At 36.3% G+C, this 26,277-nt stretch overlaps 1 protein-coding gene and 1 long non-coding RNA gene across 12 annotated transcripts in view; one reads left to right on the top strand and one right to left on the bottom strand.

Annotated features, from left to right (window-relative positions):
• KNDC1 (kinase non-catalytic C-lobe domain containing 1) overlaps positions 1-26,277 on the bottom strand; it is a 57,428-nt gene that overhangs the window by 25,348 nt on the left and 5,803 nt on the right. For 4 of the 9 annotated variants that reach the window (XR_013183453.1, XM_077183027.1, XM_077183023.1 and 1 more), the window contains exons 3-6: positions 23,768-23,826; positions 9,447-9,593; positions 7,248-7,365; positions 5,876-6,897 (exon numbers count right to left, since the gene is read on the bottom strand). Coding sequence is in view for 8 of the 9 variants with exons in the window: in XM_077183027.1 (XP_077039142.1) it covers positions 5,876-6,897; positions 7,248-7,365; positions 9,447-9,593; positions 23,768-23,826 (1,346 nt within the window). In the remaining variant the exon portion in view is untranslated. Of the gene's footprint in view, positions 1-5,875; positions 6,898-7,247; positions 7,366-9,446; positions 9,594-22,129; positions 22,258-22,532; positions 22,552-23,767; positions 23,827-23,946; positions 24,345-26,277 lie in introns of those variants that run through there. The other 5 variants (XM_077183024.1, XM_077183022.1, XM_077183026.1 and 2 more) reach the window with 5 other exon arrangements.
• Positions 15,428-23,997, top strand: LOC129123400 (uncharacterized). 3 transcript variants are annotated; one of them, XR_013183455.1, is made up of 4 exons: positions 15,428-15,522; positions 16,258-16,397; positions 18,866-19,003; positions 23,750-23,997. It is a non-coding gene; the product is annotated as an uncharacterized LOC129123400 (long non-coding RNA). The 3 variants fall into 3 exon arrangements; XR_008534686.2 differs by lacking the exon at positions 15,428-15,522 and having other exon boundaries at positions 15,993-16,397; XR_013183454.1 differs by lacking the exon at positions 15,428-15,522 and having other exon boundaries at positions 15,993-16,397; positions 18,828-19,003.

Genomic DNA, 26,277 nt, shown 5'->3' with positions numbered 1-26,277 from the left:
ATAATTTGAACCAGAAGACCTTCTCAAAGAACACAATACTTTAGGCTCATATTGTTTAAATATTCTTTGAAGGTGAACCAGATAAACTACATTTTTTTTAACAAAATATGTCAGAAAACACACCTTTTGATTTAGTGAAAATGTTTCATATTCTGCCTACCTCCAAGAGATAAAAATGAACTTGGTGCTATTCTTCTTCTATCCTATATTGGCAAAAATTAGTAACTTCGGCATAGACAGATTTGAAGCTAGGTGATAAGATTCAGTTTCATTCTCCAATTTTGCTATCACCAGCACCCTGGAGTGCAAAATGCTTTCATCCATGTGTTCCTTTCCTGTATCTAGAAAAGTAAGCTCTTGAACAGTCCGATAAAAAGCCATCAATCACACAGCAGGAAGGAAAAGGACAGATAGTCAAAAGAATGAATTAGTCTAGAAAGCATACAGGAGAGAGCTTCATACTGTTGATAGATTCCTATCCCTGAGCAGCAGTTTTCCCTCCAGAGCACTGTGGTTCTCACGTTCCTCAAGTGTCTTTGCTCACAGACACTTGACAAAGAAAGGAGCACTCAAATCTTCAAATTAACCCTGCACAGCTGACATGAGTGAAGAGAAACCATAAGAGAAATTTCAGACTGACTAAAACATTAAGAAAGCTTTGGGATTTAGGAATTTTCTTCTAGTAAGTACACATTAGTGCCACATGTTTCTCTGTAAGAGAATCCCTCCTCTTGAAGTTTATGTCTTTAGAGGCGCTAAAAGCTGCAGCAAAGAAAGATGGACTTCCTTTACTGCATATACAAATCACCTTTCACTTCAGGAGAAGGTGATGAATGGCTAGCCAGGGAAAGAAGAATCTCTCAGTGAACTGGAGACTGAAGTTTGTTGTACTGCAGAAAGCTGCAAAGTATTTCTCATCACCTCTGGGATATCCAAGCTCTTTAGAGTAAGAAAGAAATGACAGAAAGAAATTCAGGCGTGGCAGGAGAGTAGGAATAAATCCTAAGAGCAGCAGCAAAAGTTTATGATAAGACAGAAGTGTCAATGATAGATTAGAAAACAGAGGATGAAGAGGCACCGGAAAAACTCTATTTTGGAAGAAAAAGGTACGTAGGGAAAGCAAATCTTAGCATAAATGGGAATTACTACCATATGTGGGATAGCCAAAACAGAGTCAGGAAAAAGAAGGATGCAGTCTGGTTACAGTTTGGTGAACTTTATTCAAATGTATATACTCATTGTTTCTCTGGCAATCGTTCTAAAGAAATAAGAAACCTCAAATATAATATTGTTAGCTGGTATTTGTGTGCTAGTTGGTTTTCTGTCATGCTAATAAATACCTGCACTGCTATTGTCTCTTACTGTAATTCATGTCTCTCCTCACCTTGACCATATCAATTTTATTCCTGAAAGAAACACCTGAGAAGGTCATTCTTCTAGTGTCCTAGAATTATTCCAAATTCCCACCTTCCTCCAACAGAAAGAGAAATATGGAAGACTTCAGATGAAAACTGAGGGTTCAGACCTGCTGGGAACTTCTAACACCTTGCAGAAGTTACCCCATGTAATGAAGGTACATGACAAGACATGTTTCATCACATATTTGCATTTGTGGTGAAAAATGCATGCAGTCTGGTTCAAACAGTTTTCAAAGGAAAAAGAATGCACTTCTCAACCTATGGTTATGAGGCAACTTTTATTTAAGCCTCAATCCTTAAACAAAGGTAAAACAAAGGTATTTAATGCAATGCTCCTGGTACCTCACCTCTGAGGTATTTTAACACGATGCACGTTCTAACTCCTCTGAACCTTGTTTTAGTAAACATGTAAGTGTACAGCTCCTTAATTAGGCATGTCCCAGGTTTGGCTGTATTGGTTTTTAACATGCAAGTCTCTGATTCATGGCTATTACTATTTCCTAAAACTTAAAAATAAAATCCCCACACAAACACCAAGAAAAAAAAATCTGAAGTACTGGAAAATGTGTGATTAAATGCTTTTAGTCAAACCATCTGTAGCATGCATTGTTACTTATCTACTAACAAATTTTAGCAAAGCAAGCTCAAGACAATTCTTCAGCATTTATAAGTCCACTTCATTTAAACCATTATTTTAATAATGCTATTAAACATTCATGAATATATTATCATTAGTGCACCAAAGAGGAAACAAAATTATAATCTAATGTCTCTTTCCAAATTTTTTTTATGTTCTAAACCAGACCTTTTTGTAACAGAAATTATATTACCCATTTTTTAAAGTAAGAAAATGTTTTCACAGCATTGAAATTTTGTCAGAAAATATAAAAAAGCTAGATAAGCCATTATTGTCTATATCTACATCCTGGTGCCATTTTGGTTTATGCCCAAAGATTGTATTTTACACCTTACTTGTTGGAAAATCAATCAGTTTTTTTCAGTACTGCAAAGACTATTTAACAGATCTTCTACTTAATTGTTGGTACCAGAATTGTAACCCCCAAATTTAGTGAAGCATTCCAACTATGCAAACATAATCTATTTTATGAACATAATGGTGGCATGTTTTAAATAGCCGAAGCAAGATTTTCATCATTCTTTTCTTAGCAAGTATTATTCTAGGAACTGACAACTTTTGTTTCCTTCATGTTATTTCCCCAGTGTTAAAATGTCAGCCTCTAGCTACATGGCTTTTCACTTCTCTCATGCTTGACAGGGTATGAATGACCAGCAGAAAACAAACTTGCATTTGCCAGGTTTCCATTAACCCTTCCCAAGTAAAGGCCATAGCATTTAAATCACAGAGAAACATTTAAAAGGATTAGAGATGAGACACACCTGATTGGAATGAAACTGGTTAGAGAAATAAAAGATCCCCACTCAAACTTGAAGTGAAAAATATTTATTTATGGCATGCAAAACTATAAAAATTACTAGGAAAACCCTCACAAGATACATTGCAGTAGCCAGACAAAAGCAAGCAAGTATTTTTAGTAATGCTTACTAGCAGTAAAGCACACAACAATAAGAAGCAGTGTTTGAGTATTAGAAAAATATTGTCCACTGGAGAAGTACTGACAGGCAAGAAAAACTGTCTGTTCTCCAGAGTAGACAAGGTTGATCTTCAACCGGATGGGGCTGGTATTGCACCTTCTCTAAGCAACATGAAATATTGAAAGGAATGCTGGAGATACCATTCTAAAAGCTCTACTTGCTGCAATCATGCCAATCTGTAATAGAGAATTGAGGAAAGAGCAGCACTGCAAATCCTCTGAGGTGTTTTCTATTTACCCCACAAGGCAGAAATCACATTAGTTGGGTCCTCACACTTGTGCTTTTACAGTAAGTGAACAAACTCAGACTCAGGCTTTCTTTAAAAAAAGGTATTTGGTAAAATTCTGGCTAATGGGAACTTTAGAGAGAGACAGGAATTGCACTTCTGTCATGTAAGGTATAGCACAGTGTGACTTTTTTTCAGTTGTCAGGAGGTAACACAGAGGCAAAAACTGCTATATTTTGGAAGCCTGAGGAATAAAATCTCTTTTTCAAAAGAAAAAAAACAAGCTGAAAACATTAACCACTGCATTTCTCTAGGAAGACTCACAATAAAGTCTGCTATACAGTTCAACAACTACTAACTATGAATGACCCTCCTTCAGAAAACAAAGGACTACGAGGCTAGAAATTCAGCATTTCAGGAAGTCATTTCAGAAGCCTAGGTGCTTAAAGGGGGTTTTTTCTCCCTAGAGCAGTTAAATAATCAAAGAACATTTTATTATATTTGCTTTTTTGTTTAAGACCAAAAAGATTTTTCTAAATAGCCCATTTTTCTGTGGCAGGACCTGAACTTTTGCTGGAATCATTTACTAAAAAAGATAATGTAGAGCATGAATCTATCAAGCATTTCTTCTATTGAAAAGACAGCTATAAACCTCTGATATAACAAAGAACCACTACCCTGCTGTTTTCATTTCAGATGCTATGTATTACAACACTGCTTATTAGGGTACCTGGAATAAGAGTTACCTTTTCTAATTCACAGTGACTGTCCTGCAAGTTCAGTGGGAGCAGGATAATGCCACTGTTAATAAGAGCCTACTTGTTTGCAAGAATGAAATTCTGTTTAGGCTCAAAGGACACTTTATTTAAATTGATGATGAAATATTTGAAGAAAAAGAAGACTTTAGAAGAATGGCAGAATAAGATGAAAATGTGTTTTGGTTTACTTTTCTGTGTGTCAGTCTCAAGTGCTGCTGCAAAAAAGCAAATAAGATTTGTTACAACTTTTAATTTCATTGAAGAATTTTGGAAAACTGTAATTCTGGGGAAGATTATTTTCTTAAAACTACCGTTATGCATACAGACTTCAACTTTTGCCCTGGTAATCTGGTAAGGACAGAACATGTGTCTTATTTCAACATTTTTTCCTCCTTAAAAATGAACCCCAATCACTACACTCAGCTTATATTCATAACTGATGGCAGAAATAGAAAATAAAAGGATGCATGTACAATAAATGGATTATTTCTCAGTCTGAAGAATGCACTTGCAGGGTTTAAAACCTAAATAAAGGATTCAATATGCATAGAGTGAATAACCCCCTCAGAAGGCAAAACCATGCTATGTGGTACTTATCCACATTTACCATCCTCCTGAACTATGAATTCAATAAGCACACCTGTTGAGGGAGAAGAGACAGGAAAGGGCAAAAGGGCCAGATTCTTCAATTTGCTCTAGTTTTTGAGCTATGATGAACCAAAGGCTCATTACAAAACCTGGCAATTCTAGGTTAGTGCTCCAAAGGAGGCGTTCAGGCAAGGTGAAGAGAGGGAGGGACAGAGACTGAATATAACCCTAAGTGCCACTGTATGGGATGGCTGGAAGATGGGCTGGTAGGCAAGGAGAACAAGGCTGACTTGCCACTAGACAAGCAAAGAAAAAACCCAACATCTTCACCTAAGAATAATTTCTGGAAACAAAATGTGTGAACTTTGTGCTGCTCATTTTTATCCTGCTGTAACAAAGCTGGAGAAGGATAAACAACCCTGCAGTTTTAGCCAACAGCTCTCCTACCACATGGATTGTTCACAACTCTGAGTGTGGCACAAAAGAAAGCCATCTAGTCAGAGACCAAACTTGTCCACCCTGAGATATGTTATTTGAGCAGAGAAGAGACCATATTACAATCATCTATCAATAAACTCTGGTAGATTCTCCCTCTGTTATTTGGCTATTTATAAAGACTTAATGCATGAGACAACATACCCATCATATTGTGCACATATTTAACTTCTATAGTGAAACATACATAACAAACAGAGACAGCAATTTAAGAACACAGAACGAATATAGCATATGTACAATTTTCAAAAACTTAAATGTACATGGAAGATTAAAAAAAATGCAGACTATCCTCCTGGAGCTGATGGGATATTGCCATTGATTTCAGTGAGGTCAGGTTTACAGTCAGGAATTCTGCAATTTTCTTAAGCACCTGGGAGGCTCACTGCAAGGTAGTGAAATTTATGCATTGACAGTAACATAAAAAGTCAAAAATATGTGTATGCTTTGGTTGTTCTCTTACAAATACAATCAGCTATTAAGGAATGCTGCTCTAACACATGAGCGAGTAGACTTCGTTTGTTAAAAAAAAATTAAAATGGAAGTTGATTCTGCAACAGCATAAATTTCACTGTAGCACTTTACTTTTTAATTTAAGAAGAAAAAGAGATCACCATATTTCCAATATTAACTCTTAAAGTGTGCAGACTAGCAAAATTCCATTTTCTGGGATGCTAAAGTGGACAAGGGGGAAAGAAATCACACAGTATTTAAGTCATCTCATCTCCACATAAGTGACTACAGCAACTATATAACGAAGACTTTATTTTTACTACCTGCTCATTACTTTTGATTTCTGAACCTCTGCCTCCACAAAGATTATCTTCATTATTGTTTGCACTCATCACACCGTTGCTTAATTCTGCTGGCCTAATTAGGTTTGATCCATGTCTGTTCCCACTGGGTTTTGTTGTTAATACTGAATCCATCTTGTTAAAATGTGGTACATAATTTTCATTTGACCCTTGAAAAGTTTCAGAACAGTCTTCCAACACCATGTAGTTGTCTAGCATTTTTGCTCCAGCAATTGACTGATTTGGGCCTTTTAGTATATCAGCTGGTTTTAGCACTTCAGAGGTAGCACCAGAAGAATCTTCTTTGTGATCAGATGAAGAAAAACCTATCTTTTTACCATTGATAAGTGACATGTGTTCTTCTAGATTCAAGCCAGACACTTGTGTGCATACACATGGTGCTTCTAAATGACGATCATCAACTTGGTGATTCTTTGATTCTATTTCTGGTGGACTACCAACAGCAAACGAATTGAGATTTCTCTTTGAAAAAGCAACCTCATTATTATTGTCTAGAGGTAGTGACTCCTGTGTTACAAAGTGATTTTTCCTATCTAGTGGTCCACTGTTGGTTACAGAAGTAAAAAAGTTATTGGTATCTGCAAGTTCGAGTGGTAGCTTTGGAAAGGTTTTCATTTTTCTCAAAGAACCTTTCTTAAAAAGGCAATCTCTCTCCAGGTCAATAACACATGATTTTATATCCAAAGCAACACTAGCAAAACTGTCAGTATACACTGAGTGTTTGTCCTCTTCTTTGCTCTTTTCAGTTTGAGTTGCAAGTTGTGAATGTTGAGTTTTCTCATTATCCAGATCAATTTGCATTTCCTTTAAACCACTTTCTCTGCCAGTCACCATGGTAACTACAGAAGAGTTGTTATGACAGGCAGTCGTCACCTCTTCCACTGCAGACGAATCACCTGCAATGTTGTTTTTCTCATTTGAATATAATTTAGATCCCAAACTCCTCTGACACATTCTTCCCTTCCACATGTTATCACAGACATCTAGATACAAAAACAGATGCTTATATTAAACGTGTATTAAACCTCCTAATCTCTCCTTGTAAATCTTTACATTGCTTTTTCTGCCATTGCTGTTACATATCTTTAGTATGTTACACAAATTCTCAATTTCTGAACAAATCACTTTGAACCATAAGGAACACTTCAAACATATTATGTTAATTAAGAGTTGTGTGTCCCTGTTTCCCCATCACCAATCTACAAACATTTAATAATGATTTGTTGTAATCTAGAAAGAAACCTATAAAAGGATATTACACAAACAGCTTTTGAAAAATCATTAGATATGTCAGGCAATCTGAAGTTTTAGACTAAATACATTTTACTGTTACCTTGAGAAGCACCAAATGATTCAATTGAAAGAACTCTTCTTCCAACAGCAGACAAGCTTCGACAAATATTACTTGATGAAGCAATCTTCATTTTTTCTTCACATAATGACAAAATGCTCTGGAGAAAAAGAATGTTAAATACTTATTTAATAATGAATAGATTTGTGAATTTCAACTAACATGAATGATGTTAACTCCCACAGTACATCTGAATTTATATGATGCTACATTGGAGGTCTTTTTTCTGCAATTCTTTATACCGCGTGTTTCTATTGTGTAGTTGAATTAATTTCTTGTTTTTACCATGGGCTATTATGAAGTCATTTAATACAATTCAAGTTTTAGCCTACAGTTAAAACATCAAGAACAACTGATAAAAATTATCTTAAATGTTATCCTTTATGAATAACATAGTGAAAATGCAAAAAGCTAGAGTGCTGATTAGTTTTTTAAACAGCCAATGCTTCACTTCAATTCAGTGACACAGGCAGGATGATGAATGTTTTTATTACTGAAATTACATTAAAATTAAATGCTGAATCTTTTAAAAACTGCAAAATACAATTATCTAAAAAGCAATATTCCCAGTTAGAAAAAGCAATCATTATCAGATCACAAAAAGTAACTGTACTTCATATCTCTAATCTGCAGCCTGGGCACTATTTGATGGCATTAGCATTGGTCTCACACATAATTAACTACAGATATTCACACATTTAAAAATCTGCCCCTTTGGGCAGGATGTAGAAGAGACCTGCCTTTCCAAATACATCCCACCATTTTCTCAGTAACTATTCCTAGATAAACACTGGTGAGACCTCATACAGCTCTTAGGAGATGCTCTCACTTCCCCGTTCAGCAGTTCCAACTCAACTCCTCCTCTGCTGTTGTGCATGGAAGGAAGAAATGGGCCCTGTTGGTTCGCATATGGGGTTGAGGAACGACAGAAAAAAGGGAGACAGGTATCCAGCTGTGCTGAAGTCTAGCAAAATACCTAGAAAAGTCTAGGGGCTTTCCCTCCAAATAGCTCCCACAACTCTGTTCACCCAAGAAAGTGTTCAGTGGAAAAGGAACAGAAAGAACCTACTCACAAAGTGACCTTTATATATTACCGAAGACCAATTATTTTTGAGATGATTACAATAGTCAGCAACAGCTTTCGGGTCTACAGACCACTCAGAGATGAGAGAAGGCTATATAATCCCTCCTCTGACAACTTAACAGTAAATGAATAGAAATAAAGCAGCTGACCAAGCAGGATCTGTTTCAGGTATGGTCTCCTGCCTGTGCAGTCCTCAGTCAGGGAGCCAATATTTTTTACTTTATAAAAATCAATCTGTTAATTCTTCTGTTGCAGCACTCTTTCTTCTAAGTATTGATCATAGGTGCTATACCATTTAGAATATACACTGTCAGTTCAGGAAAATGAAAAACCCACACCCTCCCTACCCCACTGCTGCCCCCCCCCCCCCAAAAAAAAAGACATTATCATAGTCTGCAAAAACATCAAAGTTAAACTTCTGCACATTAATGTTAAATAACTCTATCAGGTAACCAACATTTAGAACATAAATTCTTTGAAAACATCAGCATGAAAAATCCTATATAGTTTCAAATTCTTTCTAACAGCTAAAGGTAAAATAAGAGGCTAAATGAAATAAAATACAAAATCCATTAAAGATATCTCAGCCTCTATGTATTTACAGAAAAACTAGTTAGTAGTAATGCTTTGAACAACACTGCCTTAAACATGCCAAGGAACAGAGGCTTTCTGGGGCAGGGTCCCTACATCCTCTTCATAAATGCCATCCCATTATCACACAAATTTCACAGCATAATGCCTGTGCTTTTATTTCTAATGACAATCTGTCTCTCTGCAAACCAAATACTAAATGGGAAGAAAACAGTTAATGAGAAAATTTAGATACATCAGTGTATTCACACAATCTTCTTAAAAATCCAAGCACTGTCAAACATGTACATCTACTTTCAGGTTGTATATCCATTAGAGTGGGGAAAAGGATGAATTTCTGCAGAGTCAGAGAAGACCTCAGCTTTCTTGCAAAACCTGAGCATACTGCTTTATCAAGACCATCTTGATAACAGAGATTAATGAGATAAATAGAGATTAATAAGCACACATACAGAAGTATTAGTATCAACTTTTTAAAAACAAAAAGTGATGTAGGGCTGTTTTACCTCAATATCTGGCCTATTTTCAGGATTCTCCTCTTGCATTTGTTCCAGTAGAGTGTGCAGATCTTGTCCGAATTCTGATTCTGTCTCAGGTTCTACAATATATTCTATTGCTGCTTTCAGTGTTGCACCCAAAGAATAGATGTGTGCCTGCATGAATTTTAAAAAAGACATTAAATATGTTACCAGTTTTTTCCATCCTGCCACAAAAGCTTCAAGATCATGCAAGCCTACGCTATTCTCAAATTTAATGTAACAGTTTACTGGAAAGGTGGTTTAACTTAAACATGATGAATAAAACCAGCTTCAGACCTGCTTTGGGGAATATACTTGCTGCAAACAAAAGGAAATCTTGTGGGGTCCAATTAGAACTCTTTTTTCCCCTCATCAATAACCAGTATTACAAGTATTATACCAGGCTACAATTAAATATAAAACTGAGAACCCTGTGTTTGTGTAAGTATTGTTTAAGTTAAAAGCATGCTAAAAAGTTTGATTGAAGGGAGATTGAAGTGACATTCCTCTTAGCAGGGAAACAAAATATTTATTTGAAAAAACCCCTTTTCTCTATAGCAATATTTTATGAGTGCTATCAAGCATAAAGGAGCAGAGAAAATACAGCATAATACCACTTGTCACTGAAGACCCTTATGAAAGAGCTTTTAAGAATACTCTGTGTTTTCCACCCCTGCTTCTCTCAAAGCCCACATCCTTGTGATGGGTTAGGGTTAGGTGAACCAGCAACTTTTTAAAATCTAGTGCTAAATGCAGTAGATTTCCCACACAATACAGCTACCTCTTAATTTTAGAAGTATCTTGCTTCTTGGGGAAAAAACAAAAAAGAAAAAAAATTTAGAAATACTTTTTCAGATCTGCTTAAGCAATGGTATTTTATCCATGATGGTCTGTATTTTGTATTCCATTCATAGAACATATTCATAAAATGTGTAAAATTTATAAGCAAATATAAGTGCAAGTTTGGATAAACATTTCAATGGTGATGCAGCATAGCCAGGAATTCAAATGTACTGAACACTGCCCTCTGAGGTTTACAGATACATACATAAATAGAATAATGACTGCACTTCTACATTAAATTGGTCTTAATGCCTTTGCTACATACTTGACCATTTCTTATCTTAGAAAGAAGACTGACTTGAAGATCAAAAGTAATTTCTTTCCTCCACCCACCCTTAACTTTATCATTAAGGTGTGTTTTTGTCTCTAAATTGTATGAATTGTACTTTTTCCACAGGTATGCTTTTAGATTTACTTTTTAGTGAGGCAGGACACCTCCATGAAGGGACATGTAACACCACCTATCAGAAAGAGCTGTGTATGTGAGACTGAACAATTCCTCTCTTCCCCTCTCCCCTCCATGCCATCCCCAAACCAAGAACACATAAACCAGTGCTGGCTGCTGGCTCTGAAGCTTTGATTCATGTTTGGGACACATCAAGATTAGGACAAGTGTCACAAAAGCAGACTATATGCCATCTGATCTAGACAGAAAAGATTTTTTTTTTCAACGCAATAATTTCAGTCTCAAGTTCTTCACTGTTATACAACTTCATCATTAAGCAGAAGAGGCAGCTGAAGAGTTTTGAGAATCTCAGAGGAACTAAGACAGGAACTGTTATGATTTTTATTTTGATTTAGCAGAAGAATGAAGGCCGTTCATCTATTCCAAACGTAAGGGTTCCTTTTCCCCTGGCCCCGCTCCCTGTGCCACATAAACTACCATAACCCACTCAGTGGCAGCAGCCCTACTGAACCACACCCTTGACAGACCAGAATGATTTTATTTTTTTGGTAAGATGAAACAGACCACGTTGGTAAAAGGATACAAAACTATGAAGCCTGAGCAAATAGTCCACTAACAAGATGATGGGAAAAAAACTGAAGTAAGATCTTTTTTTCCCCAACACACTAAAAGTTGCTCTGTTTAAGCACTTCCTTTCCTCTGACAGGCAGGAAAACTTGTTTTGCAAATGGCCATTTTAAGCACCATAGCTTGTAACTAATTTCTGTGTTAAAACATTTATAGGGAATGTGGACAACTTTTTCGACTTGAAACTTTCTTTCATGTAAATCCCTCTTTTACCTTTCCCCTCTTCCAGCTCCCCAAACACCACCACCATCAGCCCATAAGTAAAAGGGGAAAGAAAACCCAGCTATTTAATAAATTTCCCAAGCTGGCAGTAAACACGGGTAATATTAAAGGTAATCCAATGTAACCTTGTGCCCTTATGGAGCAATGAGAAAATGCGTTTACGATCATCCACTAGGTGGGGCATTCCCCAAGTTAATGCATCAAAAAGCTTCTTAACTGCACAGCTGGGCTTAGGAAGAAAATTTCACTTCCTGGGAAAGAAGAGCAAGATGGGGATATGCAATAAATAAAGTAAATTCCTGAGTATAAAATACCTAATGCTTACTAGAAGTGACTGCTCTCAATGAAAACCATCTCACAAGCAAGCTAAAGACTTTTCAGCCTGTTCTATGGAGTGTAACAAATAAGAAAGGGTGGCAAAAAACTTTTCTTCTGGGACTGAATTGGCTGTTAGGAATTTTATTAAATAATTAAGAGGTCTTTTTTCCTTAATTTCTGAAAAAACCCCAAACAAAAACACTGCCACAAAAAGAAACAAAACCAAAATCCATTAGAACATTCCCCCTCAAGAACACCCCTCACACCCACTTGTTTTAAATGTAGATAAGGAGAAAAGCTGTTTGAATTATGAGCATTTTTCATTACAGGGTAATAATTTAATAGCTGATAAATAGCATGCATTTCCAGAGAGATCCAAAAGAAAAACCAAACAAACCCAAAGCAATCTCTTCAAAATTGCTAAGGAGGGTCAGGAATTAAAGACTAAATGTCACTTGTTACAAAAATATACAGACCATGCCAGCAAGACTGCACCACAGTGTCAGCTTCAGAAAGGATGGGAGGAAAGGGGGGAAGTCACATTAGGAAATCAGCTCTCTAGATTTGGTCCTAGAGAATGCATATCCTCTTAGCCCAAAGCCAGCAAACACAACAAGAATTGTAGGTAAACCATTATGGTATGCATTACTGGGAAGGCCATTATGGAAATAATGTGCCCTTTAACAATCCCAATGGCAACACAAAAAAAAAGAAAGTTTGAAGAGAGTAATTATGATTTGAGGTAATAGAAGTCCTTCTTTCAGCAACATGCTGAAACAAGGAAACTCACATATTCCAGAGAAAACTTTGAAGGTCATGATCATACAAGTAGCTTCAAATCAAAATAACTTTTAATACTAGAGTGGTTTCCATGACACAAAGGCATAAGAAGACAAAAAATCCCAAAAAGGTAATTCAAAAGGTGAAGATACTACATTTTTTTTAAATGATCAGGCTAAGTACTGGAAGCACTTACCAAGGGCAAGGAAAGCTTCTGCCATCATGTTATAATTCTATAACATAATTCGAAAATATTCCAAAAGGCTTCTGCAACTTCTACTTAAAAGTTACTTGCCTTGCTGCATGTCAGTTTATAATCATTTAACACTGTGAAGTGAAATCAGAGAACAATAATGATCTGCTCTAGTTTTAAAATCTGCCAATCAAAATATCAGGAGAGGAAGTGAAAGCTCCAAGTCTACACAGAGAGCGTGACAGAGGCGTTGTTGTATTACTGCTTGACAGAGCTAAAGAACTGAACTTCTCCAGAAACTCCCATTTGCAGACAAACACTACAGGAAAAAGCTGACAAAAGAGCTTTTCAATAGTGACTGCACAAGCATGTAGCAATTATGAACAATGGCCATTTATATTCTGTACTGAGATTGCACTAAGTTCAGAATTGTAGGTCTTCCAAAGAAGTGAAAAAGACAGGCCATAATACAACTAATACTTCCTGAAAATATTTCTGACTAAATGATGAGTTATAGAAATTGTGTAATTGGTTTTGACATTCTTATCTGACCCTTATTTTACTTTGTGTATTTTTCTCTTTTTTTACTGAGATTGTACAGATATAACTACTTCCACCCTTTCACAATTCAAGGCATTTAAGGGTTCCATAAAAGAAAGCTTCAGTGTGATATTAAGCCTCAAAGTTTTATAAAGAAATTCAAGGTAATGCTTGTGAAAATTACTACTGAGAGAAAACATTTAATATTTACCTATGTCATTTTTCTATGTAGTCACTCTAAAATGCACTATTTTTATGCAAAAGAAAGTCAGTAATATTCCTTAGTGAGAAAATTAAAGGGAAATAGGTCTATTATTTCCAATACTTTCCTTCATTACAAATGGACTAAATGCCTTTCTGCATAATTGTAATTACTGGAAGGTGTTGTATTAAAAATTAGCTTTATGTTCATTTGGCACTCTGGATACCTTCATAATTAGTCTGCAGAGTGTGCTAGAAGTGCTCAGCAGCTGTAGACTATTCACAAAACAGACAGTCCAGCTTGAAGTGGTTAACAAATACTGGAATATGCAGTTTGTCCCTTCTAACTACAGTTAACCTTGCCTGAAAAAAACTTGGTCCCCAAAAGACTTCTAAAAAAATGGGGCCCAAAATGCATCTACAGGTCAGATTTTCTCACCTGCAGGTATTTTAACTCTCAAATTGTCTTTTAACTAACCTAACAAAAGTAAGTGAAAGCTTTCAAGTTTGTATATGTTGTTAGGCAAACATCAGGTCATCAGTTTATATTACAAGGCATAAGCAAGGCTTTGTTACCTAGTCCCTGCATTTTACTGGTTCTGGCTTCTGGTGACCTCTATTTGTATCATCCAGTTTGAACTGAGAAACATTACTTGGGAAATTAACCTAATCTTAGTTTTATAGTTGCAGGCTTCTTGTTTGTAACAGTTCATGCCAACTGTTTATTTCCATTAATTTGTCTAAGTGTTAGCCACATGCAGCCTTTTTGCATCTATGTTTTGCAGCAAGAATTTCCACATTTTACAGCATAAAAAGGCAGCATTTTGTTTGAATCCATCTATGTACATCTCATTGTTGCCACCAACTTCTTCATTTCTGAGAGCTGACACTCCATGGCTGCTGCCACAGCACACCTCACAGATTTCTAGCAGAGCTTCTCCCTCAGGGCATTGTCCTCCAGCTAAAGAATATTATGTGAAGTAACTGTTTCTTTTATGAATGCTGTTTCACCATCTGGTCCTGGAAATTTATGCTATTGCTAATTTTGTCAGGTTGGTTGCTAGTCTATTCTGACACTCTTAATTGAGCAAAATTTTTGATAATTCTCCATAAAGAAGACTTGCAATGTATGAAGCTATTGAAGGTCCTACAAGATTAAAACATGTTCAAAAAAATGACATAGCTTTTTGGCTATAGCTTTCTTTGAAAAACTCTTTTGTATCTTATTCATTTGCAAACATTGCAGACTTCGGGTAGCATTTCTGTGTTTTGAGAGATTTGAAAAATATCAAGTTTTCATTCTTTTGTAAGATTTTTCATATTTTTTGACTAACCTCAGGGGTTTCTTTTCAGGTCTTCTTTGACATAAGATTTTTTTTTTAATGAATCATAAGATACATTTACAACAGTCTGTGCACCTGCGAACATTATTTTAACAGCTACAGATTTGGCTTTCCATATGGCTCTGTTTGTTGTCCATAGAGCAATTTGCTAGCATCTATAGTAGTAATCACTTTGTAAAGGAATACTGTCAATTCAAAGCTATACCCAGAAATGAAGAAAAAAAATCCAAATTTTTCAAATGGACCTCAATACAGTTTCAAAAAGCTGCTGTTACTTTAACAGCACTAAATCTGTACTAAAGACAGATCTATCTTAAGCCATTGACTGTTATCTCAGTAAAGATTCATTTTCTTCTTGGAAGTCACATGAAGATGAACATGCCCAGAATCTTGAGTAAAATTTAAACCATGCTATTTGCAGGAAATTACTCATGTATTTGCAGAGTGAAGAAACAAATTAAGAACAGGTTTCTTACACTTCCATCCCACTTTTAGGCTCCCTTAATCACGAAGATCAGGCACCCCAACACAAATGATTAGCACACCAATTGACTCCTCTCCTGCATGACTGAATAAGTATAATTATGACAGGTAAGGAAGAATGCTGAAAAAAAAACCAACTCTGCTGAAGACCTCAGAGGTTTAGATAGCAGAAATTACTCACATTTATCTTTAAAGCTTCTTGAACAATGTTTTTTCTTAAAAAACTCCCTTTGAAATGGAGTTTCATGTGTCAACAGCTCTCCTTATGATTTATCAGCCATTAACCTCCTTACTTTTAAGTTACTTGCCGTAGGTAATTAATTTATCACTTAATTAAGGTAACACAACTTATTCCCTGTAGGCATAGAAACAAGGAAGCCTGAGAAACAGTTATATACATGCTGAGCAGACTGGCTCTGTCTTCTCTCAACTGTGTAGGATTTTTTTATTTTATTTTATAGCAAATACAATATGAGTCATAGTACTGAAGTATGCTATTAAAAAAACCCCTACTCTTAAACCTTAGAGACGGTGCCTACTGGTAAAGTCTATCACTCTGAGTAATGCATTCACATCATTCTGTATTGAGGGATACTTATTACAGATTTTGGAAGTAAAAACCTGAATTGCAGCACTTTCATATAAGAACACAGTTCATATAAGAACTGGAATGCTATTCTAGTGTAGGCCAATACACTAGAATAGCATTCCAGTTCTTTTACCATGACGTGAATCAATGACAACCAGACTCTGACACATAAAATATTCATTACTGTACAATAACCAGTTAACTCTTCCTTAACAAAATAATCTATGTAGATTTCTATTCTTTTCCCCTATCAGGATCATATATAAGATGAACTGCAAAATGTAAAAAGTTGGTCAGACACTTCTATATTTACCTCTCTGCATAATATCTTGTTCTGACAACATTCCAAACACCAATTTTCACAGAACAGCTGGAGGTGACAGAAGCAGCCAAGGTAGGTAGCTCTCATTGTATATTACAGGAACGTAAACATTTGCTGAAGGAGGGTTGGGGGCTGATTTCAGACTGGTTATGTTTTTAGTTTGATTGTTTCACAGGGGAATGTTTTCTGCAGAAGTAAACCTTGCTCCTTCTCTACTCAAGCATAGAAGCAGTATTACAGTCAAGAGAAAGAAGAAATTTGGTTGGGGTTTTTGGTTGTTTTATGGGGCTTTTTTTGCTTTAGGGTATTTGTTTGTTTGTTTGGGGATTTTTGTTTGTCTGTTGGCTTGTGGTTTTGATGGTTTTTTTTTTGTTTGGGTGGTTTTTTTTAGGTGACATGTGAGTGACAACCATTTTGTCACAATCCTGAAGGCTCTGTTGACTAAATCTCAATAACCTAATCCTCTACAACCATCTAATTCACAAGGGAAACTGAACTAGTCTTGAAACTTTATCTGGAGATTAAGAAGGCATCTACCATCTACTTCTAAGTCAATCATTTCCTGAACCTTTCAGAAATAGTGGTATTTATAAATGTTCTCATACACTGGTGAAATGGTTTTATTTTCAGTTCGTGCAAATGGGAAAAATTAATTGCCATTGTTTCAGGGAGTATAAATTATCCTGATCCAGAGTAGCAATGATCTTTCAGTGACCTGAATATCCACATAAAACAGACATAAAATTAATGAAAGAGGAGCCTTTTGATAAAAATTAATGATAAGGCATAATTCCATGGTGCTGTTAAGGGTTTGGGATTACATTTCAACAGCATTGTTAACCATTCCAAGGAGTAAATGATGGAAATAAGTGGAAAGGACCAGAGAAAACTAAGTTCTGCAAGTAAGACCAGTATGATGATGGATCCATCAAAGAAATGAGTTTGAATGGGCAGCACCAGAAACTGACAGATAATGATACGAGGACTAAAGAAGACAACTTCATCCATAGCTGAGAAAGTATCAGCACCAATGAGTTTACATGGAAGAGGCTGGAGACAAACAATTAATCCAAAACATCTGTGCATCTTTAGCATTAAGAAGCCCAGAGATTTATGACATTGTGCATGTGTAACAGGAGAAAACAACCTCTTCTCTTTGCCATAGTTTTTTGCCCATGATGGAAGCTACTCACAAATTTATCCAACACAACCCTTCAGGCTTCAAAAAAGTAAATTCCAACAACAAAAAACACCTGTTTTAAGAGAGAACACAAAGTTCTCTCTTCACTCTCTTTTCCAAACAAAAATTCTTAAATAAGATAATTTAAAAATTCTTTTATACATCAGGGCATAATCTTCAGAAATCTTAGGGGAAAAATTATATATCTTAACTTTAATAATGCGAAGACCAATATGACAACTTTGCAACTCCGACTTCAGGACTAAGCAACAAGCTGTAGGTTTTTGAGATAACCAAATTATAAACTTTAAGATAGCCTATGCATTAAAAGGAAAAAAAAAAAAAAAAGACTGATGTAAAAAAATTCCATTGGCCTCATTCTTCCTTTTGTTAACTTTGTGTAAAGCATCTAAAGGGTGTTTGCTCAGTCCTAAGTTCCTGAAAGGGACCTCAACTGGGATGGGTGATGTAAAAGTAAGAACAGGAAGATTCCATTTTCTCTTCTATAGCACAGTAGAGGCAGACGTAACAAATGAAAGTAATTTATTTTTGTCACTGAAGGAAAAGACAGCTTTAAATAACACTCAGAAGATCGAATGGTTTAGACTACAGGAGGAGATAAGTTACCATTTGCTGATGACAAGCCCTGCTGCTGTTAGATAGAATTAGTCTCAAGGGGAGGCTACATGACACTAAGGGAAACAGAATTGAGGAAAAAAGGCACTAGGTGTTTCAAAAGACTTGCTTCCCCTGTCAGATAAACACAAAACCAAAATCCCATCTAGGAGAACATATAAAAGTTTTCTTTTTTCATCCTGCATTGAGAGCAAAAGAAAAATAGAACAATAGAGATAATCTCACAGTATTCAAAGCTACTGCTTTAAAAGACTAGCAAAGTCACAAAGACAAGACTTCCTTTATACTGTCTGCTGTTTGGATTTGGGAGAAAGATGAAGGCTTTCACATTTAGAGAAGGACCAACAGCTGAGACATGAGCACTCAGTTAGTAATGATCAGGTACTGAGAAATACTGCAGCATGAAACTGTCAGCTGAGTTTTCTTCAGTAGGCCTGACATATATATATACATATATATACATACACACACCCCCTAAACCTTTCTTTATCTATTCTGCAGAACACTATGTTTCATTTGAAACTTCAACCCGTGCATTTATATGTACATAAAATATTCGTATGTATATTGCATTTATCACTCCAACTGCCTTGTCACATTTCATAGGAATAAGCTATATGAATCTTAATAATTTAGTATTCAAAACCAATGTAATAACATTTTATTTTGTATCTTTTTATTTGCAGCATTTCTACCACTTCATGTACATTTGTTTATTTTTAAGGTTGCTGAAATACTTGGACTTTTTAAAAATATAATATAAATCAACTACAGCCCACTGAGAACTGCAAGTTGACAGTCATGACATTCTAACAAAGATAGCGACAGCATTCAGCCTCTTCCAGCTGTGACTCTCTCACAGGTGAGATATCAGCACACCCCACTCCTGTCCTGATAGATAAAAGCAAGAACAAGCTCTAGATGAGAAAAAGAGGCAATGTGAACTTCACTTTCTTCCCCTTCACTAACCCATCCTTCTCTTCAAGGTAGTACTTAACTCTGTATCACTTTTTCGGTTCTTTTAATTTTTGAAGGTTTTCATCCTGCTGCACACTGAGGCTTCTGAACTACTGCATCTTATCACCTCCAAATACTGAAATAAGTTATTAACAGAAGTATTATCCAATCTCCCTTAGATAAAAAAATAGACAAGAGTGAAAATTCACTGATTTCTATTACAAAGATTCACTAGAACTAGCAAAACTGAATAGCCACATTATTAAACGATTATAAATGCAAGCTCACACATGGTGGACATCGGTCCTTCATCTCACTGAAAGCTCATATCTTAGAAATGTGGTGTTCCACATCAATGAACCTCTGTGTGAGACTCAATGGCAGTTTTGTGATGCAGACAAATAGCTATTTGAAACTGGTTTGAGACAGCCAATGTTTTTAACCTGAGGCAATCTGGTATTGTAGTGATAGAAGTAAGGCTATTAATGAACTCAACAATATTTAACTATTCATGTTGAGCCTCCCATTGGTCAAATTTCACAAGTCTAACACTGTATTGCTCAGGGCAAGAAAATGAAATAGGAACCATTTTCATCAGGAAAAAGGCTGAAGTTCTTCCTATTTAGAAGGCAAAATCAGGGCAAATTTTAGAAGAAGTCTCAAATATGTATTTTTGCATCCCAGCCTCTTCCTGTCTTTGAAGAACAGAAAAATTCACATTCTTTGTTATTCTCTACAGTATGATGAGTAGAAAATTATAAAATTAGACACTAATCGCTATAATCCAGATGTCTCTAATGGACTTCTAGCTCAAGATTCAGTGAGAACAAAGACATGGTCAATACTTGCAATAGCAAATTAAGGCACAACTTCCAGCTTAGAGGAAAAGCAGAAACTGAGATATTTCTATCAATGCAGGCAAGTGACAGCTTCAGTCATCTGAAAACTTACAGAGCACAGTTATATCACATGCCTGCATCTGCATTAAAAAAAGAAGTGCAAATGATACTAAGTGTACTGTACAGAAATTCACCTTTTTTGGCAGTTACAGTATGGATCATAACTCTAAAGTGTAACTCCTCTCTCTCTCCTTTCAGCATCAGTTCTTAACAGTACATTTACTAGAGCACAATGGTCATGGAAGTCTGTAAGGAGATAGCACAGTTAGAGGAAAAAAATAACATGAACAGATAGGCAGGAGATTATCTGTTTTAGTTCAGTGCTGTACCTGCTTGGCTGCCTTCTGTCCTTGTACTGCAGCCATGCAAGCACCTGGAAGAGGAGAACATTCCAGAACTGCCCTACTCAATGCCACTCCAACTACTTAGCAACACAGGGATTTCAAGGTCTCTTCAGTTGCTCAGAAACTGCAATCCTTCCTCCAGGCCCAGAGGATGGAACTGTGGCAGCACTAAAGTCACCATGGAAAGTTCAGCTGCACTTGACTGTCAGTACCACAAGCCCCTTTCACAGCTAATTCCTTCTTAACCATGTTTCTCTCTAAAAAGTCTATTTTACACCTTATACTGAAACTGAAGGGCTAGTTTTCACCTTCCAACTCTCAGCAGTAACTGAAGCTGGTGCTATTATTCCTACTTTACAAGTGGAGAGCACATCAAGAAAGAAGGCACAAATCTAAAACCAACCACATGAAATCAATTAATTTTCAGTCTTGTGCATTGTCATTTGGACAAAGCTTTAGATCTCTAGCTATTTGAAATTCCAACTAGAAACTGACATCTTTAATAGTGTTGTTTCAGACACCAGGACAGTAATGCATTTCAATTTGTTTCCTGTGTCTATTACCCTTGTGTGCTTGTGAGTGCCAGCTAAGTTTAGCAACTAATTAGGCTGGAGTCACAATACCATTAGAGGTCTGGATCAGTAATTCACCAAGCAGGAAACAAAACATCTCTTGTTGAAATAACTGTAGCTTTAATTGAAGGATTTTTAAAAGAAGAGTTTAAGGGGAAGAAGTCATCCAGTAGCCATACAGATCTCATTGTGTGCATCCATTTTAGAAGCCACAAAATAGGTCGCACTCAAATCAAGCAAAACCTCTGGCTGACATAACTATTTTAAATCAGCCAAGTTTGACACTAGAGTAACAGCTATCAAAGATCATCCTGAACATACTTAGTAATTCCAAAACCAATTTTTTTCTTTTTATATTGAAATCAGACAGTTTCAGTACAAACATTACTTGCCATTGTTCTAAACAAAGCAGACCAAGCAACTGCAAAACTCAACAAAGAAGAACCAAGTCAAGTCATCACCAAGGAGCAAGCACTTAATACAAGACACTTGACACCCCTGTATAAAGGGCAGCTTATTGTAATCAAAGAACTTCAAAACACTGAGAAAACACAACAGGCCAGGAGATGTATACAAAGCACTACTATTCTGCTACTGCAATAGCAAAAGGTTATAATAGGGGTAAGGGGATAGATAAAAGTCTCAATACTTTTGGAAAAGAGAAGAACTTGAAATATTAACACCAAGAAGGAAATGGCCAACTTGGAAAGATTAGAGTATTATAAACCCTTGAAACAAGTACATAAGCATTAACCAACTGGAGGTCTTGGAATCTGCAAAAGTAAAACCAAGCAGAGATCACCATGGAATCCTTGGCAGAAGTTGGTCTGGTACTAAAAACTTAAAAATTTGACCAAACTCTACACATGGTAAGAAGTAAAGCTTTGAAAGTTCCACAGATAGTCGGAATCCCATAGATGGCTGACCGAATGCACACAAATCCCAGAGCAAAACAATACATTTCTGCCTTAATGCAGAGGAAAGCCCTTGCTTTTCTGCCTTGTGTATTGCTCTAGGGTGGTCAGTGAAAAACAGCTGAGGCAACAGGACACTGTCATAGCCCTGCTCTCCCTACTTTGGAAGGCTTACCAACTTGCTAGATGAAGAGATAGCAGCAACTTAGAGAAATCAGTGCACTCAGCCCATGTCACAAGAGACAAGGCAGAGCACGTCAACTTCTTCACACAAATGTGTACTTTCATGTATCTTCACTGACCTTTGCAAAAGGAGTAAAAGGGTCAATGTTCAGAGCCCCTCCTGACTCAAACAGCTTTCACTGAATGTTTAATTGATTGTGCTGTGCTTGGTATTGGGACTCACTGGGGTTTAACAGGCCTGTACATGCTGAAAGAGAAGAGTTAAACAACAGATCTATATACAGATGTGTTTTATCCAAAAGGAATACAATGGCTTTGTCTATCAGATGGAACTAAAATTTCAGGTCACTAAGTATTACCACAGTCTTCCCAAATTCCTATTTCACCTTGTTCCATCTCCTTGGTCTTTGAACCTCTTTCAGTCTATCTATTTACTTTATGCAGACAAGTTCAGCATCTACTAGGCAAGGAAAAAGGGTTGGGGGAAATCAGTTGGCCAAAGGAGCAAATAATTCCGCAAACCTTGTAAGCATTTCTGTGTCAAGTCTTGGAAGCTTGTTAAGGGATGAAGAACATATTTACGTAAAATCCTTAGTACAGCTTCAGAAGCACAACAAAAAGAAAGAAACAAAAACCAGTCACCTTTGGGGCTTGTTTTCCTCAACCACATCTAAATATAAAGGCTTCTACAGTCGCCAAGTTTACAGGGAATGCAGGCCACCTCTTAACAATCCTTGGCCTCAAAGAAAGACTCCCCAAAAACTATCATGGGGATGAGGAGGAGAGTGAGCACAAAATCACTAGAACTCTGCTGGCATATGTACATACATTAATAAAGCATAGGAACAACTGAATTTCTGAATTTTTGCCTCTTTAATCTTCAAAGATTGCACTATTTCATATTCTATTCTACCACCCTTCCTGCCTTATCATTCTCATTTAACATGTGGTATTTCACACTTCCAAGGTTCACTTCTCCTCCTCTTCCTTCCCACTTCCCCATCAAGAAACAGAGAACTATAAACATGACTATGAAGGCTACAACTCTGAAAAGAAAAAGATATTTGTTTCAAACTACAAAGAACTAGATTTTTGAAATATACCTTGAATTAAATGTGTTGCTAGTTAAAGCATTTGAATTATCTAAGAATACATGCCAGAAAAAATAATATATTAAGAAAAAGGATATTAAGCAAGCAAGTGCTCCTTTAGCAGGCAATGAGATGGTTGACTTGGGAGGCTAATGAATTAGTATAAACAATTTAAATCTAATTTAACTTAACAATGTAGAGCATTTGTGCATTGCAAAGCAACAGACAGTAATCTGTTTCTTCATTAAATCAAAGATAAAATTGCTGATTACCCTTCCCTGAATTATTTTATTGAAGAGGATAGCAAACAAATTTTATATTTAGTCATAAAAGTTCATGGCTAGTCCCCAGACAAGCCAATGTAACCAGTGAAGGGTACCAGTGAACATAATATAGGCCAACTGTGGTTTAGTGTAACACATTATTCACCCAAAATAGATTCTCACATTTTAACAGTTAGTGAACAAATGTTTATGCCAAAAATTAATATGGCATTTTAAGTTTACTTTTTATTTTCACAAAACATATCTAAATAGCACCATTTACTACTCACAATCTTTACAAGTTCTAAAATTATACACTGAGAATGCTGAGCATTTGGTATTGCCAGAGGTACTAAAACTATTAACCTCCCCCTCTATTTTACAGATAAATTTATCAACTTGCCTCAAAAGTGTTACCGGTGATATCAAATTCTGGTGGAACAAAGGCACCTTCTGGATCATCTTTGAAAACAAAAGGAAACATGCCAGATTAGAAATTAGTCTTGTTTACAAAAACCACAAACCAACTTGATACAAATGTAATGACACACTCCTATCTGATACAAAAGAAACTTTGTATACCAGTATTTTGGTTCACTCCAATCCACTGTACAAAGAACTTGTTATCCATGTTTATAGTGCTGGAAGTAAAATAAAGTGCTGTTTTCAAGCTTTCTCCAAGAAGGTATCATAACTTCCCTAATAAGAAACAAAACAGATTAAACACCCGCAAAGAAATACATTTAACATGTCTAACCACTTCTTACCTTCAGGCATTTATGTTTGGACCCAGTTATCACCTAAGCTGGTGTGGCTCAGCTGTGGCTTAGAGGTTTGATTTGATTAACTGGACAGTTCTACTCACTATTTTCCATTACAGACCTGGGTGATAAGGGTTCAAGCAGCAAAGCCAGCCTGAAACAGCTAATTGCTTCTTCATCTACAGGCCAGCTTAGAACTCTGACCTTTCTGCTTAGCTTGTTTCATTTATGATAAAAGAGTAGAGGAAGTTAAGAGCCCATGCATGTGCTGCTGAGCAGAGAACTCTACTGCAGCAGCCAATTCTGAGTGAGGAGGTGGAAGGAAGAAAAGAACATCTTATGAGAGTCTGATGCTGTTTCTGTATCCAAGCAGGTACACAGTATCACATTGCACTTATGTCACATGAACCCAGTAAAGAACATCAAGGAATTCAACAGGAGCACAACTAAAAAGCCTACTCTCCACATACATATCCAACTCACCTAATCTATCCTTCTGGGAAGTCAGGATGATTGACATGCAAAAAGCATGTTTCCTTCCAACAAGAAGAAAAAAATAGTATGTTCAGAGGCACAGCATAATCATCATAACTCTAATTCTAAATCATCATAACTTTTGCTTTTCACTTCTAAAGTACAGGCACAAAAGCTAAGTTTTCATTGAACCCAGTTATATAGAGAGGACTTTTTTAACATATTCAGATATTGTAGCTAGGTGGCATGACTGACTAGAAACAGTAACTGATTTACAGCTCTTAAGGACATTCCCAAATGCATTTTATACTGAAAAAGAGGGCTAGGCAATCCACTTTGCTTTTTTTACCCACCACTACATTTTTTCCTGATTTTGGGGATGGGCAGAGAAAGCAGAAGGAGAAGGAAACCAACGGACAGATGTTTTGTTCTCCCTTCTCCTCCACCTGCAGACTACTTTCCCTTTTTACCTCCCCACTACCTTTTCCCTTTCTTTCCACAGAACACTTTAAAGGCTGTACAAGTATTTAACTTATCACTGGTACAGCTCACTGTATTCTTTTAATATAATGTTTACAATGGGAATGTGTGTGATCTGAAGAGACAAGAAGGTAATCAGAGCCCCTGGCAGAACATCCTATTGGATGGTTGTCACTTCAGCACCACAGAACTTGCAGGAAGCAGAACTTGCTGCTAAAGCAGAGATGACAGCCTGTTTGTTTTCTCTCACTGGAAAGCAAATCCAGAAGTTATCATTTTCTTCTGGAAGAACAAATCTACAGGCAACAACTGCAGGGAAGCGAAAAGGACAACCTCCTCAAGTGCCTCCAACAAACTATCTTTTAACCAAACAGTAACGGAATCTGAGAGAAAGAGCCAAAGATACAGAGGCATGAGAGAAATAGAACATAGGTGTCACTTTTTTGCATTCCTATGGAAAACATACCTTTCTTTACAGAGAACTAATGAAAAGTCGTTTCCTTAGAGACTAACATGACTTCAGGGAACTAAATCTTTGTACATTTGCTTTGCACAGGAATTTGTTATCCCACATTTTAAGTACATGAATACAGCATTCCTGGATCAATTGTTTGCCAGCTATTCAATTAGACTAGAACATTTAAGAAGAAATTGATTTTTCTCTTCCCCAGCTACAAGCAAAGATCTTCGTTGAGGGGCATTTTTCATCCACTACATTTATGCTCTTCAACAAGTCTTTCATACACCCTTGGCTTATGCAAAGCCAGCTTATTTTTCTTTTTTAATTTCAAGGTATGACAAGCTCCTTAAAACAAAGGAAATTGATTCCACATTACCCTATTAATATGTAACTAAAAGTTGTCTCATGTCTATTCAAGGAATTTAATTTAAAAAATATCACAACAATTATGAAGGTATATTTTAATCTTTATTAATGTTATTTTATATGATGTTCCATTTATATGAAAGACTAATTGTAAAGAGGCAAAAAATCTTCATTTGTTGCAATGGTATCTTATCTCATTTTTATTCTAGTATTTTTTCTAAATACTGTGATCTAGATTTTGTGTGAAAGCATAAACACTTATCCTGACAGAGATTTAAAAATAAATTAGGCTAAAGAAATCACAACAAAAACTTGACAGGTGTGTATCTGGCCTAGAATGGTTCTCCCAGTTATGAGCCAACATAATTTTAA

This window comes from Agelaius phoeniceus, chromosome 9 (assembly GCF_051311805.1).
Source record: "Agelaius phoeniceus isolate bAgePho1 chromosome 9, bAgePho1.hap1, whole genome shotgun sequence".
Lineage (NCBI taxonomy): Eukaryota > Metazoa > Chordata > Aves > Passeriformes > Icteridae > Agelaius > Agelaius phoeniceus.
Note: the sequence above shows the minus strand (reverse complement) of the source record. Positions and strands in the feature narration are given on the sequence as shown.